The sequence below is a fragment of the Muntiacus reevesi genome, chromosome 9, assembly GCF_963930625.1.
Source record: "Muntiacus reevesi chromosome 9, mMunRee1.1, whole genome shotgun sequence".
NCBI lineage: Eukaryota > Metazoa > Chordata > Mammalia > Artiodactyla > Cervidae > Muntiacus > Muntiacus reevesi.
In genome coordinates this window covers 69,738,591-69,751,802 of record NC_089257.1, presented here as the reverse complement: position 1 = coordinate 69,751,802, position 13,212 = coordinate 69,738,591, and the positions used below count along the sequence as shown (strand labels likewise).

The following is a 13,212-nucleotide window of genomic DNA, read 5'->3' as shown; positions in this document are numbered from 1 at the left end:
AACAAGGCACAGCATCACCCGCCGCCCTGCCGGGAGGAAGACGCCACCCTCGGCGGCTAACCGCCGACCCCAAGCGTTCGAGAAGAGTGCCAGGGGCTTCGAGATCTGATGTGTCAGCGTTTAGCGCTGCTGGCCGAGCACGTTGTCAGCTTGCTAGTAACCCCCTTGCAAACTCCTGCAAGCTGCTGCTTCTAGATACTGTTAAACTGTTAGCCATCTCTAGGAGTAGAAGCAAAACGGTGCAATCCCATGTAAACAAAGCGAAATCCGTGGTGTTGAATGGCCTTAAGACTTCTTAACTGCTGGGTGGAGCCCCCACGTTGCGTTTAATGCTGTTTGCTGTGATTCGTTGTGCCTGTTTTTCATTATTTAGTACTTCAGTCGCTCAGTCGTGTCGGACTCTTTGTGACCCCATGGACTGCTGCACGCCAGGCTTCCCTGTCCATCACCAACTCCCGGAGCTTTCTCAAACTCAATGTCCATCGAGTCGGTGATGCCATCCAACCAGCTCATCCTCTCATTATTTAGTAGGGTATTCACCAAGTCACGAAGTGAGCTACAACTGAACCGGTACCTTGCCTATTACAACGTATGGAGCACCAACCTGAAACGCAGTTTGTGATAAACATAAACCTTTTTCCTGTGAGTCTAGTTACTAGGCAGTGTAGTTAGCTGATTGCTAATAATACCAATCACTAACCACACGGCCAGGTAAAAAGATTTGGGAATTCATCCAAATGAGCTGCATGTATATATCAATATGGGGGGCTTGGCGAGGGGGATTGGGATTTGCTGCTATTGCCCATTGCTTATTTATCAATAGCTTAACCAAGAGAGAAGTCAACATTTTAGGTGCTAAATATATGATGTATGTTTTATGTATATACATACATATATATATATATATATATATGATTTTTCAATATTCCTTCAGTCTCTGAACCAAAAAAAAATGATCAGATATATTAGAGAATAGAATTTTTTTCCTTAGCTGTCATTGTATAGATTTGTAATTATCAACTTTTGAACTATATTTTTGTGAGAGACTGTATTACTATCTTGAAAGAATAAAGTGCCATAAGGAAACGAAATTGTGGTTATTACCGATATGTTCATGTCCTTTCCTAAACTGGTTTTATGATTTCCATCTCAATTCCTCCCATAGTAATTACAACTTTCCTATCGCTGAAAGAGTTAAATTGTTCCTAGATTAACCAGATCTCCGGGGAAAGCTACACACATAACATTTGTACACATTTTTGTAGAAACATTAACAAAAATGTTCATAGTGTATTTTTCATCCCACTTATCCATTTACAACTCTTGCCGTAAAAGCAGCCTTTAGTGGGACTGACAATCTAAATCAAGCTTCTTTCCGTAAGATTGGCCTAACAGATTCAGGGGGCTAATGTGTAAAAAACTATACACACGGGTAACCTATCAGCCCAGTTCCGACCTCTAGCTACCATAGGCTATGATGTTAGCTGCCCTGTTGAATTCATCAACCAATGCAGGCCCAGAACCTCCCCATAGAGGGTGCTGCGCTACAGCCATCTGGTGTGGAAAAGGGTTTGGGTCGGTGGAACTAAGGAACTGAAAGCTTTATTTAGATATGTTTGGGGGAGAGGTAACTGGTCTGGCGGGGATACGAGGAAGGAGGGTACGGGGAAGGAGGCTGAGGATGAAAAAGCTGAAGTGCTCCCCCACTGATTCAAACAAGACAAAGCGCCTCAAAGTGGATGCTTTGACTCTCCTATTTGGACCCCAAGGCTTAGACAGGTCCCGAAGCCTGTGATCACTGCAGAAATGGGATTCAGGTGACCCACAAGCGCGCGCCAGACCCCAACATCTACCGAGCAAACCAAGGGCTTCCGGCCGTGGCGGTTGCCAACTTGGCGGGTTTCCGGAGTGAGGGCGGGGCGGGGCTGAGAGACGGGCAAAGGAGCTTGGAGAAGCGTCCTGAGTTGCCATGGAAACGAGGCCCAGCAGCAGTCTTAGCAGCCCAGAGGAGTCCTGTGAAGCTCTTCCCCAAGGATTGCTAGTGTTCACCGGTTCTTCGGATCGCGATGCCAACTTGGCCAAGCAGTTCTGGATCGGGGCGTCAATGTACCCCCCCAACGAATCTCAGCTGGTGCTGTCCAGAGGTAGCAGCCAGCGTCTGCCGGTGGCGCGTCCTTCCAGGAGCAATGCACCGGGTGAGTAGCTCTTCTGTAACCCACGGGGAAGATACTAGAGCACCGCCCAGGAGAAACTGCTGAACCTAGTTCTAAAGGACCTTTCATTCAAATATCTAAACCTCTATACAAACAATTTTAATATCGTCTCTGCAATTTTTCCACCCCAAAATGATCAGTGGTGTCTTTGTTATATCTAAAAGCACATCTGAAAATATCCCCTGGGTTATGACATCTGTTTGTTTAAATAGTGTAGAATAGTCTGGGCAAATGTTGGCTGAAAAGATATGAAAGACAGTCGTTTACATAATTGAGTTCAAACATGAAAGCCCTAGAGAAGGTTGAAGGCAGAGTCAATATTAGGAAACAAGTTCCCTGACCTGTAAGGCCTAAGATGGGGAAACTGCAATTTTTATAGGTATAGAAAACTTAAATACCTTTAACGATATGGTTTTTCCAGTAATCTCTTTATTTCCCTTTTGTATTTTTTAGAGAAAACTTACTTCCAGCCTTTTTTCCTTGAGGAAAGCAGTAAGTACAAAGTTTTATGCCTTTCAATATCCTGATTCCTAGATTCTTTAAAAAATCTAAGAATTTTTTTAAAAATTAAAAAAATATAGATAACAAGTATAAGGATACAACTTCATACTTTGGCATAACTTTCTGAAAGCATACCAGGACCCTGCCTCAAGGACCAATTCATTTATCCAGAGGAAAATGCCTAAATTCCTGTAACACTTTGAATAGGAATTGTAATATCTGATACTGCAAGTTTGTTCTGTTTAGAGACCTTTTCTTATCTCTGGACTCAGGCTACTCCTCTTCTAAAGAGATTAAAGGTTCCTTGCAGTCAGAGCTAATTAATTCAGTCTCCAGTTATTTATGAATCTGGTTCATAAAGTTTCAAGACAGTACATATTTATGTTACCTTCCTACTCTATGTATTACCTTTTAACCTTTAATTTTTATCAACATTATTGTAAAATCATGATAAAATTATTTCAGATTTAATTTGACTGTTTTCTTTAGAGAGTAGAGATATCACTGCTGAAACCCTAAAGATTCAAGAATCCGAGGAGAAAAAAAAGTATCTCCAAAAGGTAGGCCAATATTTCAGAAAGTTTTTGATTTTCATTAAAATTTCATTGTTATCTTCTGTATGTGTTTTAGTCACTCAGTCGTGTCTGACTCTTTTCAACCCCATGGACTGTAGCCCGCCAGGCTCCTCTGTTCATGGAGTTCTCCAGGCAAGAATACTGTACTGTGTTACCATGCCCTTCTCCATTATTTTCTAAATCATCCCAATATTCTTTTTTTTAATATACATATATAGAAATTTTCTGCTTCTGGTATATCAGCTTGGGCATTGAAGAACCTTTATTAGAACTTTAATTGAAGATTAAGAAATTCTATTAAACTTTGGCAGTTCTGTCTCTGCAAAAGCCCAAGGAGTATAAGAACAATAAAATCAGAGGGAAGTGGGGAAAAATGCACACACTTTCCATCCAATAAGGCCCTAAATCATAAACAAAGTTGTAAGAAGAGAAATAGTGTAAGAACAGGAAAAAGTGAAGAGAATTGACTGTCTTGCTGTGCTGTGTCGCTCAGTCATATCTGACTCTTTGATGAACCGACTGTCTTAATAGGTCAAAATTAAATGATCAGAGGAATGAGTCTGTCATCTAGAACCATTCTGATTAAAGGCCACAATTCAACACATTGATGTTGTCAAATCAACTGAACATGTCTCTTCTTGGCAACCTTCCTTGTTGTCTTTTCTTGTTGCAGGCACAGACTTTAACTCAATAATTAGTACAGTGATTTATAGAAACATTTTGTTTGGCTAATGGGGAGATTCCATTCCTGTAACTGTTCCTGTACTATAAAAGCAAAGATAGAGGATTTGTCTGACCTAATGTCTTTAATCACCAGATCTATTGGCAAACTCCAAAAGACTTATTGGGAATTCTACATAAATTACAGAACAATGCATTTGAGTTTGCTGATCACATTAGTTCCCTTTGTGTACTCTTGGTGATTCCTCCAAACAAATTAAGTGATTAGAAATAGTCAGCATTTTCTTCTCTCCTGGGGATACTACATACTGTATATTTATACCAGGACTTAATGAGGGGAAAGAGAACTTAATTTTCAGTGAGGCAAAAATCATTAAAATTCTACTTCTTCAGCACATTTTAATTTCATTGTTGGAAGAGATTAGAAATAAAAGATTAAAGGCAAGCTATTTCCAATTTTTATCATTTTTTGGTCAAACAATTTAAGACAATTTGAGGAGTTACAAGTGAATTTTCTGTAAATGGACTATTAGTAGCCTTAGAACTGATTTCCTTGCCTCAGTTTCTTCTATTATTAATTAATTAATACCCAGATATCTACTGAGAACCTGTCACATGCCAAGTACTATCCTAGATGCCAGGAATATAAAGATGTATTCTCTGACTTCCAGGAGTTATAATCTGGTGGGGGAGAATGCCAATTAAATAATGCATTATTATGATAGAGATACACATGTAGAACTATGGGAACATATTGAAGGACATCAAAGTCAATCTTAAGGATTCAAGAACTCTTCCCAAAGGAACTGCATTTCAAAGAATGTATAGAGTTGACCAATCAAGTAATATCCTCCATGCTGAACTAGTTATCTTCCTAAAACCCAAGTCCTGTTATGCTGCTTTCTTACTGTATTCGTCTGCTAGGGTTGCCATAACAAAATACCACAGAACAGGTGACTTAACAGAATTTTATTTTCTTGCAGTTCTGGAGGCTGGAAGCCTGAGATCAGGGTGCCTCCAGAGTTGGTTTCTGATGAAGCCTCATTTCCAGGCTTCTGCAATAGATGGCCACTTTCTCAGTGCATCCTCACATAGTAGTAGGAGCTCTGGTGTCTCTTCATCAACTTAGAAGGACATCAGTCCTATTATATTAGGACCCCACCGTTATGACCTCATTTAACTTGAACCACCTTTCTAAAAGATCCGTTTCCAAATAGAATTACACTGAGGGTTAGGGCTTCAACATAGAAATTGCAGGAGTGGGGCTGGGAATGATATATTTCAATCTATATATCTGGTTTCATTTTTCTCCCTGGCTTTTCTGCATGATGGAGACCAAACTCTCCAGCATGGTATTCAGGTTCTTTCCCAGTCTGACCATGACCTGACTGTCTTCTACCACCCTCCTTCCTTCCCCTATTCACCACCCCCTACCCCGAAAGCAGCGTCCTCTGTTCAGCTGGTTCTCAGCCACCAGGCTAGGGCACACTGTGTCCCCTTTGCCATATGTGCTGAGGTGGTAAATGGGTAAATATTAATATATTTTTGCTAAACCTAAACATTCACCTTATCCTGTGATATCTGCCGAATTGTACATTAAGTCAAATGGGTTCTGCAATGCAGTATAAACAAGACTATCTGCTGAGGGTAGAAGAGGCCTAACCAAGCAGCAGACCAGCAGGACAGAAAGAGAATATTACTGAAACTGCCTTGTGAGGATATAGGAGAGCCGAGTCAGTATGGTGCGATACAATTAAGAGAATCATGTAATAATTGAATGCTCTTACAGATATCCTCTTTACCATCTGAGCCACTGGGGAGGCCAGTGGGTGTGAACTTGGACAAACTCCAGGAGATGGTGAGGGACAGGGAGGCCTGGCATGCTGCAGTCCATGGGGCCGTGAGGAGCTGGACACGACTTGGCAACTGAACAACAACGATAGATGTCCTCAGATACTGTGATATGGTACTCATATCACCCAACTTAGTGAGTGCATACCATGTGGTGTGTATACTAAGCTAAGCACTGTATATGCATCAGCTCATACTTTCCTTAAAATAACCTCATGATGATTATTCCTATTTAATCAAATGAGGCTTAAATGATCTTCCAAAGTTCCCACAACTGGAAAGTGGCTGAGTCTAAGTTCAAAGCCTGTATCCTAATTCCAAAGCCCGTAAGTCTCATTTTATTGTATTGATTGATGGCCACAGTATTGTTCAAGTATGCAGCCAAAGATTCTAAAATTCAAAACTGTGGTATGAATACAAGTCTGAGAAAGTGTTTCCAGCCCTGTGGAACTGTACACTGTTTCTTCAACCTGCAGTGCACTTTTGTGTGTCTTCCTAAAATGCTGTCCCGCATTTACCTTCAAGTTTCAACTCAAATACAACTACTCTCTGAAGCCTTCCCAGAGGAGACTTGGACACTACAGAGTGAATAGCTCCCTTCTCTGTGCTCCCAGAGCAAGTCATGATCTGTGTTATAGCTGCATGTGGATGCTTCTGTCTCTCCTGCTAGATTCCAGGCACCATAGTGTAGTGGACTTTGGAGACAAGCTGGGTTTGGAAGTCTGACTCTGCCACTTACTATCTCAATGACCTTGAAAAGCCTACTTAACCCCTGTAAGGCTCAGCTTCCTCAGATAGAGAAGAAGCAGTGATAAGGATTCCCCCTCATCCAGTTGGTAAAAGATATGTAAAACACCTGGCCATCGTTTGCTCTCAACAAATTCCAGTTCTCTTTTCCTCCATGAGGGCAGAGGTCATTTCCTATTTGCTTGACCCTGGTGCTCATCTACCTATTGAAACTCAATAAATATTTGTTGATAGAATATATAATTGCATAATTGAGTTAACAAATGAATGAACATATGCTCTATACAGTGATAATGTCATTTCGGTTAGCCTTTTGCATGTATAAACACCTGACAGATTTTTCTAGGCTGACAGTTTTTGTAAGAATATTCTCCAAAGCTAGTCTATTTGCAAGTCTACTTTAGGATCAATTTAGCACATGCCCTCGCTTCTCAGTTTTGCTTTTACCTCATGGGTCTATACATGATGGGAGGAAATGTGACTCCTTGCAATTACTAAAACTTAGACTCTATTTTTGGATGACACTGTTTTTTTAAGATTGTAGTACTTTCCCTACATTGCTGCCACCACCATTCTAGAATTTTCAGCTTGATGGCAGAAAATAAATGGGGGTGGGAGGTTCTATTTAACTAATAAAACATTTATAATGATCTATTTAATTTGCAGATCTCCTACATATTTTGAACATATGCATTTGTAAGTAAATTCCTGGTATAATTTTCATTCTAAAATGGGAAAAAATATTCCCCATCAAGTCACTTAAAGTTTTTTTTTTCTTTCACAGTCTCCTTAAAATTAATGAAAATCTAAAAATTTATCTCTCTGTCTCCTAAAAATACCTTTATAGCTTTTATCCCCAACTGAAACTGATTGATTTTTTCAGTTGTTGTACTTTTTTAAACTTTAATGTTATCCTCCATCATGGAATATCTTCCAGGTATACATTATAAATACCTGGGTTAGTGGAGAAAATGCTATTAATCACAAGTACTATTTCTGTGATGGATAGCCATGGCACAAAATCAAGAACAATTTGAGTCCATCAAGATTAAATGGCTTACTCTGTCCATAAAGGAAACCTTATAGCGCTGTACTGGTCCATTATTCTTCCTTTGAGAGTTCTAAAGTAGTCTGAAAACATTATAATAAATGAATAGTCAGCTAATTCTTTGAAATCATAAAACTAATTTGCTTTTTAGTTTTGCCACCTTTAAGAAGGCTCTTTACCTGATTATGTCTTTATGAAAATGATTATAAGTAATTCATTTTCTGGGAGGGGAAGAAAAGATCAGAGCAGTACTTTAAGGCACGTATATAGACAACATATTCATAAACATCCATCTGGAATCAGAGTTTAATGTGAGTGAATATAAACTAAAGGTTTTTAAAAGGAAAAGATCCCATCTGTGAATCAGCAATAAAAATATACTCTTTATGAGGCTTCTCTGGTGGCTCAGACAGTAAAGATTCTGCCTCCAATGCAGGAGACCTGGGTTCAATCCCTGAGTCAGGAAGATCCCCTGAAGAAAGAAATGGCTATCCACTCCAGTATTCTCACCTGGAGAATTCCATGGACAAAGGAGCCTAGTGGGCTACAGTCCATGGGGTCGCAGAGTTGGACACGACTGAGCAACTAACATTTTATCAGGAGTGGGGTTTAAATCTGTTCAGCCTCACAGCCTGTACAACCAATGCTAACTATGGGGTACGTCTTCCTCAAAAGTCAATTTGCAGGCTTCTCTGGTGGCTCAGTGGTAAAGAATCTGCCTGCCAAGGCAGGAGACACAGGTCCAATCCCTGATCCAGGAAGATCCCACACGTCATGGAGTAACTAAGCCCCTGCACCACAACTATGGGGTCTGTGTGCTAGAGCCTGAGAACCACAACCACTGAAGCCTGCACACCCTAGAGCCTGTACAGCCACAAGAAAACCACTGCAGTGGAAAGCCCGCACAGCAACAAAGACCCAGCACAGCCAAAAATAAATAAAGTTTAATATTTTTTAAGAAAAAAGAAATTCCTATTTCTTAAACAAAAAAAGTCAGTGTGCTATATGACACTTCAGTGAACCAGAAGCAAATCATTCTATGATGCTTAGAAGAAGAATCTAAGAAATTTCACAAAGATGCGTTTTTAGATACCAAATCACAGAAGCGGAAACCTTTAACATTATCCTCCATTATCTTATACTTTGAAGGGACACTCAGAATCATTGTTAATCAGTTTTGTAGAGCCAAACCAAAGATGTAAGGAATTTCCTCAGTGTCATTGCCCAGGATGTTCAGTTAAAAGAAAATCCTTTTTGGTATCAAGTTGCCCAGGAATGGCTTCCCAGACAAATCAAAATTTTCTCAGTCTCAGCGTTACCTGGCTTTGTTCTAATTTTGCTTTCCTGCCCTCATGTAATAATAAAATTCCTTTTCCTCCATAAAATGAATACCACTAGGAAGTGGTGGGTTTCTCCTTCACCAACAAGGTACTTATTTAAATTCTTATTGTTGCAAATTTGTCAAAGAATTCAAATGGAAGAATCATAAAAACAGATTGTGCTTTCACTGTAGCAAGCAAATATTTTGGTAGCAAATGATAATTAAAAGATTGCATAAATATGAATTACTCTTTTATATCCTCTGTTGTACCACTTTGTCTTCAAACATTATTCAGTCTTGGGAAACATTTAAGGTTGACAGATAAGGTTTCCCTCGTAATCTTCTAAACATCTACAGTCCACCAAATGCTTCCCGGGTGATGCTAGTGGTAAAGAACCTGCCTGCCTACCAAGGCAGGAGACAGACATGGGTTTGATCCCTGGGTTGAGAAGATCCCCTGGAGGAGGGCATGGCAGTCCACTCCAGTATTCTTGCCTGGAGAATCCCATGGACAGAGGAGCTTGGTAGGCTACAGTCCACAGGGTCACAAACAGTCAGACACAACTAAAGGGACTTAACACACATACGCACACACATACGCACACACACAGAGTCCACCAAAAGAAGCTTGGGGTGAGAAATGATATTTGAGATCAAATAGTTGAATTCATTGCCCCAGACAGACCCAGCCCCAGAGTTGGATAGGGTCATGCCCCAAATGCATCTCATCTTTTTTTCCCAAAGATCTGTATATCTTCTCTTCTGTATAAATTCACTTTAAGAAGAAAATAAAAGCATTTTAAGCCCTATAGTACAAATAGGCAAGGACCCATACTATCACCTGGTAAAACATGAATAAATGAAACTATTGAACACAGAACAAAGCAAAGAACATCATGTATTTTTTTAAATAAAGTCAGAACTATTTGATTCCAGCTACATGAAGCCTTATTGTTCAAATTAGTAAACACCTTTAAGCAGTGAAACTGAAAGTGAAGTCGCTCAGTCGTGTCCGACTCTGCGACCCTGTGGACTGTAGCCTACCATGCTCCTCCATCCATTGGATTTTCCAGGCAAGAGTACTGGAGTGGGTTGCTATTTCCTTCTCCGGAGGATCTTCCAGACCCAGGGATGGAACTCGGGTCTCCCGCATTGTAGGCAGACGCTTTACCATCTGAGCCACCAGTAGGGTTAATCAAATAGAATTTTTTGAAGAACTGGGTAATTCTGTGGATCAGGTCACTCAGAAAATAATAACAACATATATGCATCTCGATTCATACATTAATACAGGTGAGGGCCATACACTGAAATGTGGGGTCATGGGGCCAAGCTGAAATTTACAGAATGTTTGCCAAAAGCAGCTGAAAACTTTGTACCCTTATAAAAAGATGTAGGCAAGGAAAGAATCAAAACTTCAGAGGCAGTGTCCAACTCAGGCATGAAAGGTCAGACAAAGCCATCAACAGGAGGATGAGTTCCAGAGTCAAAAGGCAGGAGAATCCGATTTGGAAAAAATTGTGCAAGATTCATTAGACAAATATTTGTTGAGAATCTCTGTTAGTCTGGCATTGTGCTAGACACAGGACCACAATGATGAACAACAACAAAAAACCAAGCATTAAAGTTACAAACTCTGCCCTTATCTGAAACTTATAATTAATCAACGAGAGAAATACTTATGAAAGAGCTACATGTGATGTTAGGAGAACATCTGATCAGGCAGTATTGATCCAATCAATGGAGTTGGGGAGAATTTCTGCAAAGATTCAGCTGAGATTTGAAGGAAGAATGGGCTTTAATTAGTCCAAAGATGGGGTGGAGGGAACATTAAGAGAACATTCTGGACAGCAGAAACAACTTGGTGCCTGTCTGAAGCTGAATGGCCAGTGTGGTGATGGAAAACTTAGGCTACAGTACTTAAACAATAAGAAGCCATTGTAGGGTTTTAATTTGGGGGAGGATAATAACAGATTTATTTGAAAAAATTTAGGAGAAGAGGTTGAAAGTGGCCAGAAGTAAGGAAACCAGAGCGAAGGCCAATGCAATCATTCAGTTGGGAGGTGATGATAGTTTGGATTAGGAACATGTAGATTGATTTAAGAGATATACTTAGGAAGAAAAATAATTAGGACTTGAATTGTGTATTGAATGTGTACAGTGAGGCATAGCAAGGTATCAAAGATAGTATCATGGTATCCTGGCTTGCAGAACATGATAGATGGTGCCATTCAATGAAACAAAGAACATTAAATAAAGATCAGGTTGTTGGGGTTTTGCAGGGAGGGGGAAAGGGTTGTTGTTTAGTCGTTAAGTCATGTCTGACTCTTTGTGACCCCATGGACTGCAGCACACCAGGCTTCCCTGTCCTTCACTATCTCCAGAAGTTTGTTCAAATTCTTGTTCATTGAGTCAGTGATACTATGTAACCATCTCATCCTCTGCCACCCTCTTCTTTTGCTTTCAATCTTTCTCAGCAACAGGATCTTTTCCAATGAGTTGGCTGTTCACATCAGGTGACCAAAGTATTGGAGCTTCAGCTTTAGCATAAGTCCATTCAATGAATATTCAGGGTTGATTTTCTGTAGGATTGACTGGTTTGATCTCCTTGCAGACCAAGGGACTCTCAAGAGTCTTCTACAGCACCACAGTTTGAAAGCATCAGTTCTTTGGTACTCAGCTCCTTTATGGTCCAAATCACGCATCTATACATGACTATTGGAGAAACCATATCTTTGACTATACAGACCTTAGTCAGCAAAGTGATTGTAATATGCTGTCTATATATTTTGTCATAGCTTTCCTTCCAGGGAGCAAACGACTTTTAATTTCATGTCTGTAGTCACTGTCCACAGTGATTTTGGAGCCCAAGATAATAAATTCTATCAGTGTTTCCACTTTCCCCCCTTCTATTTACCACAAAGTGATAGGACTGGATGCCATGATCTTAGTTTTCAAATGTTGAGTTTTAAGCCAGTGTTTTCACTTTCTTCTTTCACTTTCATCAAGAGGTTCTTTAGTTCTTCTCTTTCTGCCATTAAAGTGGTATCATCTGCATATCTGAGGTTGTTAATATTTCCCCTGGCAATCTTGATTCCAGCTTGTGATTCATCCAGCCCAGCATTTCTCATGATGTACTCTGCATAGAAGTTAAATAAGCAAGGTGATGATGTACAGCCTTGTCATACTCCTTTCCTAATTTTTAACCAGTCCATTGTTCCATGCCTGGTTCTGACTGTTGCTTCTTGACCTGCATACACATTTCTCAAGAGACAGATAAGGTGGCTTGGTATTCCCATCACTTTAAGAATTTTCCACAGCTTGTGATCCACACAGTCAAAGACTTTAGCATAGACAATGAAGCAGAAGTAGATGTTTTTCTTGAATTCTCTTCTTTTTCTATGCATCAAATAATGTTGGCAATTTGGTCTCTAGTTACTCTGTCATTTCTAAACTAGCTTATACATCTGGAAGTTCTTGGTTCACATACTACCGAAACTTAGTTTGAAGGATTTTGAGCATAACCTTGCTAGCATGTGAAATGAGAGAAATTGTATAGTAGTTGGAACATTCTTTGGCATTGCCCTTCTTTGGGATTGGAATGAAAACTGAACTTTTCCAGTCCTGTGGCCACTGCTGAGTTTTCCAAATTTGGTGGCACATTGAGTGCAGCACTTTAACAGCATCATCTTTTAGGATTTGAAACAGTTCAGCTGGAATTTTGTCACTTCCACTAGCTTTGTTTGTAGCAATGCTTCCTAAGGCCCACTTGCCCTCATACTCCAGAATGTCTGGCTCTAGGCCCCTGACCACACCATCATCATTATCCAGGTCATTAAGACCATTTTTGTACAGTTCTCTGTGTCCTTGCCACCTCTTCGTATCTCTTCTGTTTCTGTTAGGTTATTACCATTTCTGTCCCTTATCGTGCCCATCCTTACATGAAATCTTCCCTTGATATCTCCGATTTTCTTGAAGACATCATTAGTCTTTCCCACTCTATTGTTTTCTTCTATTTCTTTGCATTGTTTATTTAAGAAGGCCTTCTTATCTCTCCTTGCCATTTTCTGGAACCCTGTATTCAGTTGGGTATATCTCTCCTTTTCTTCTTTGCCTTTCACTTCTCTTTTTTCTCTCAGCTATTGTAAAGCCTCCTCAGGAAACTACTTTGCCTTCTTGCATTAATCTTTATTTGGAATGGTTTTGGTCACCACATCCTGTACAGTGTTATGAACTTCTGTCCATAGTTCTTCAGACACTCTGTCTACCAAATCT

The 13,212-nt window shown here is 40.0% G+C and overlaps 1 protein-coding gene across 1 annotated transcript in view; it reads left to right on the top strand.

Annotated features, from left to right (window-relative positions):
- The first annotated feature begins 1,969 nt into the window (after positions 1–1,969).
- The window catches only part of HOATZ (HOATZ cilia and flagella associated protein), a 29,042-nt gene continuing 17,799 nt past the window's right edge, over positions 1,970–13,212 (top strand). The window contains exons 1-3 of the mRNA XM_065943852.1: positions 1,970–2,195; positions 2,667–2,705; positions 3,204–3,274. Coding sequence (XP_065799924.1) covers positions 1,970–2,195; positions 2,667–2,705; positions 3,204–3,274 — 336 coding nt within the window. The remainder of the gene's footprint in view (positions 2,196–2,666; positions 2,706–3,203; positions 3,275–13,212) is intronic.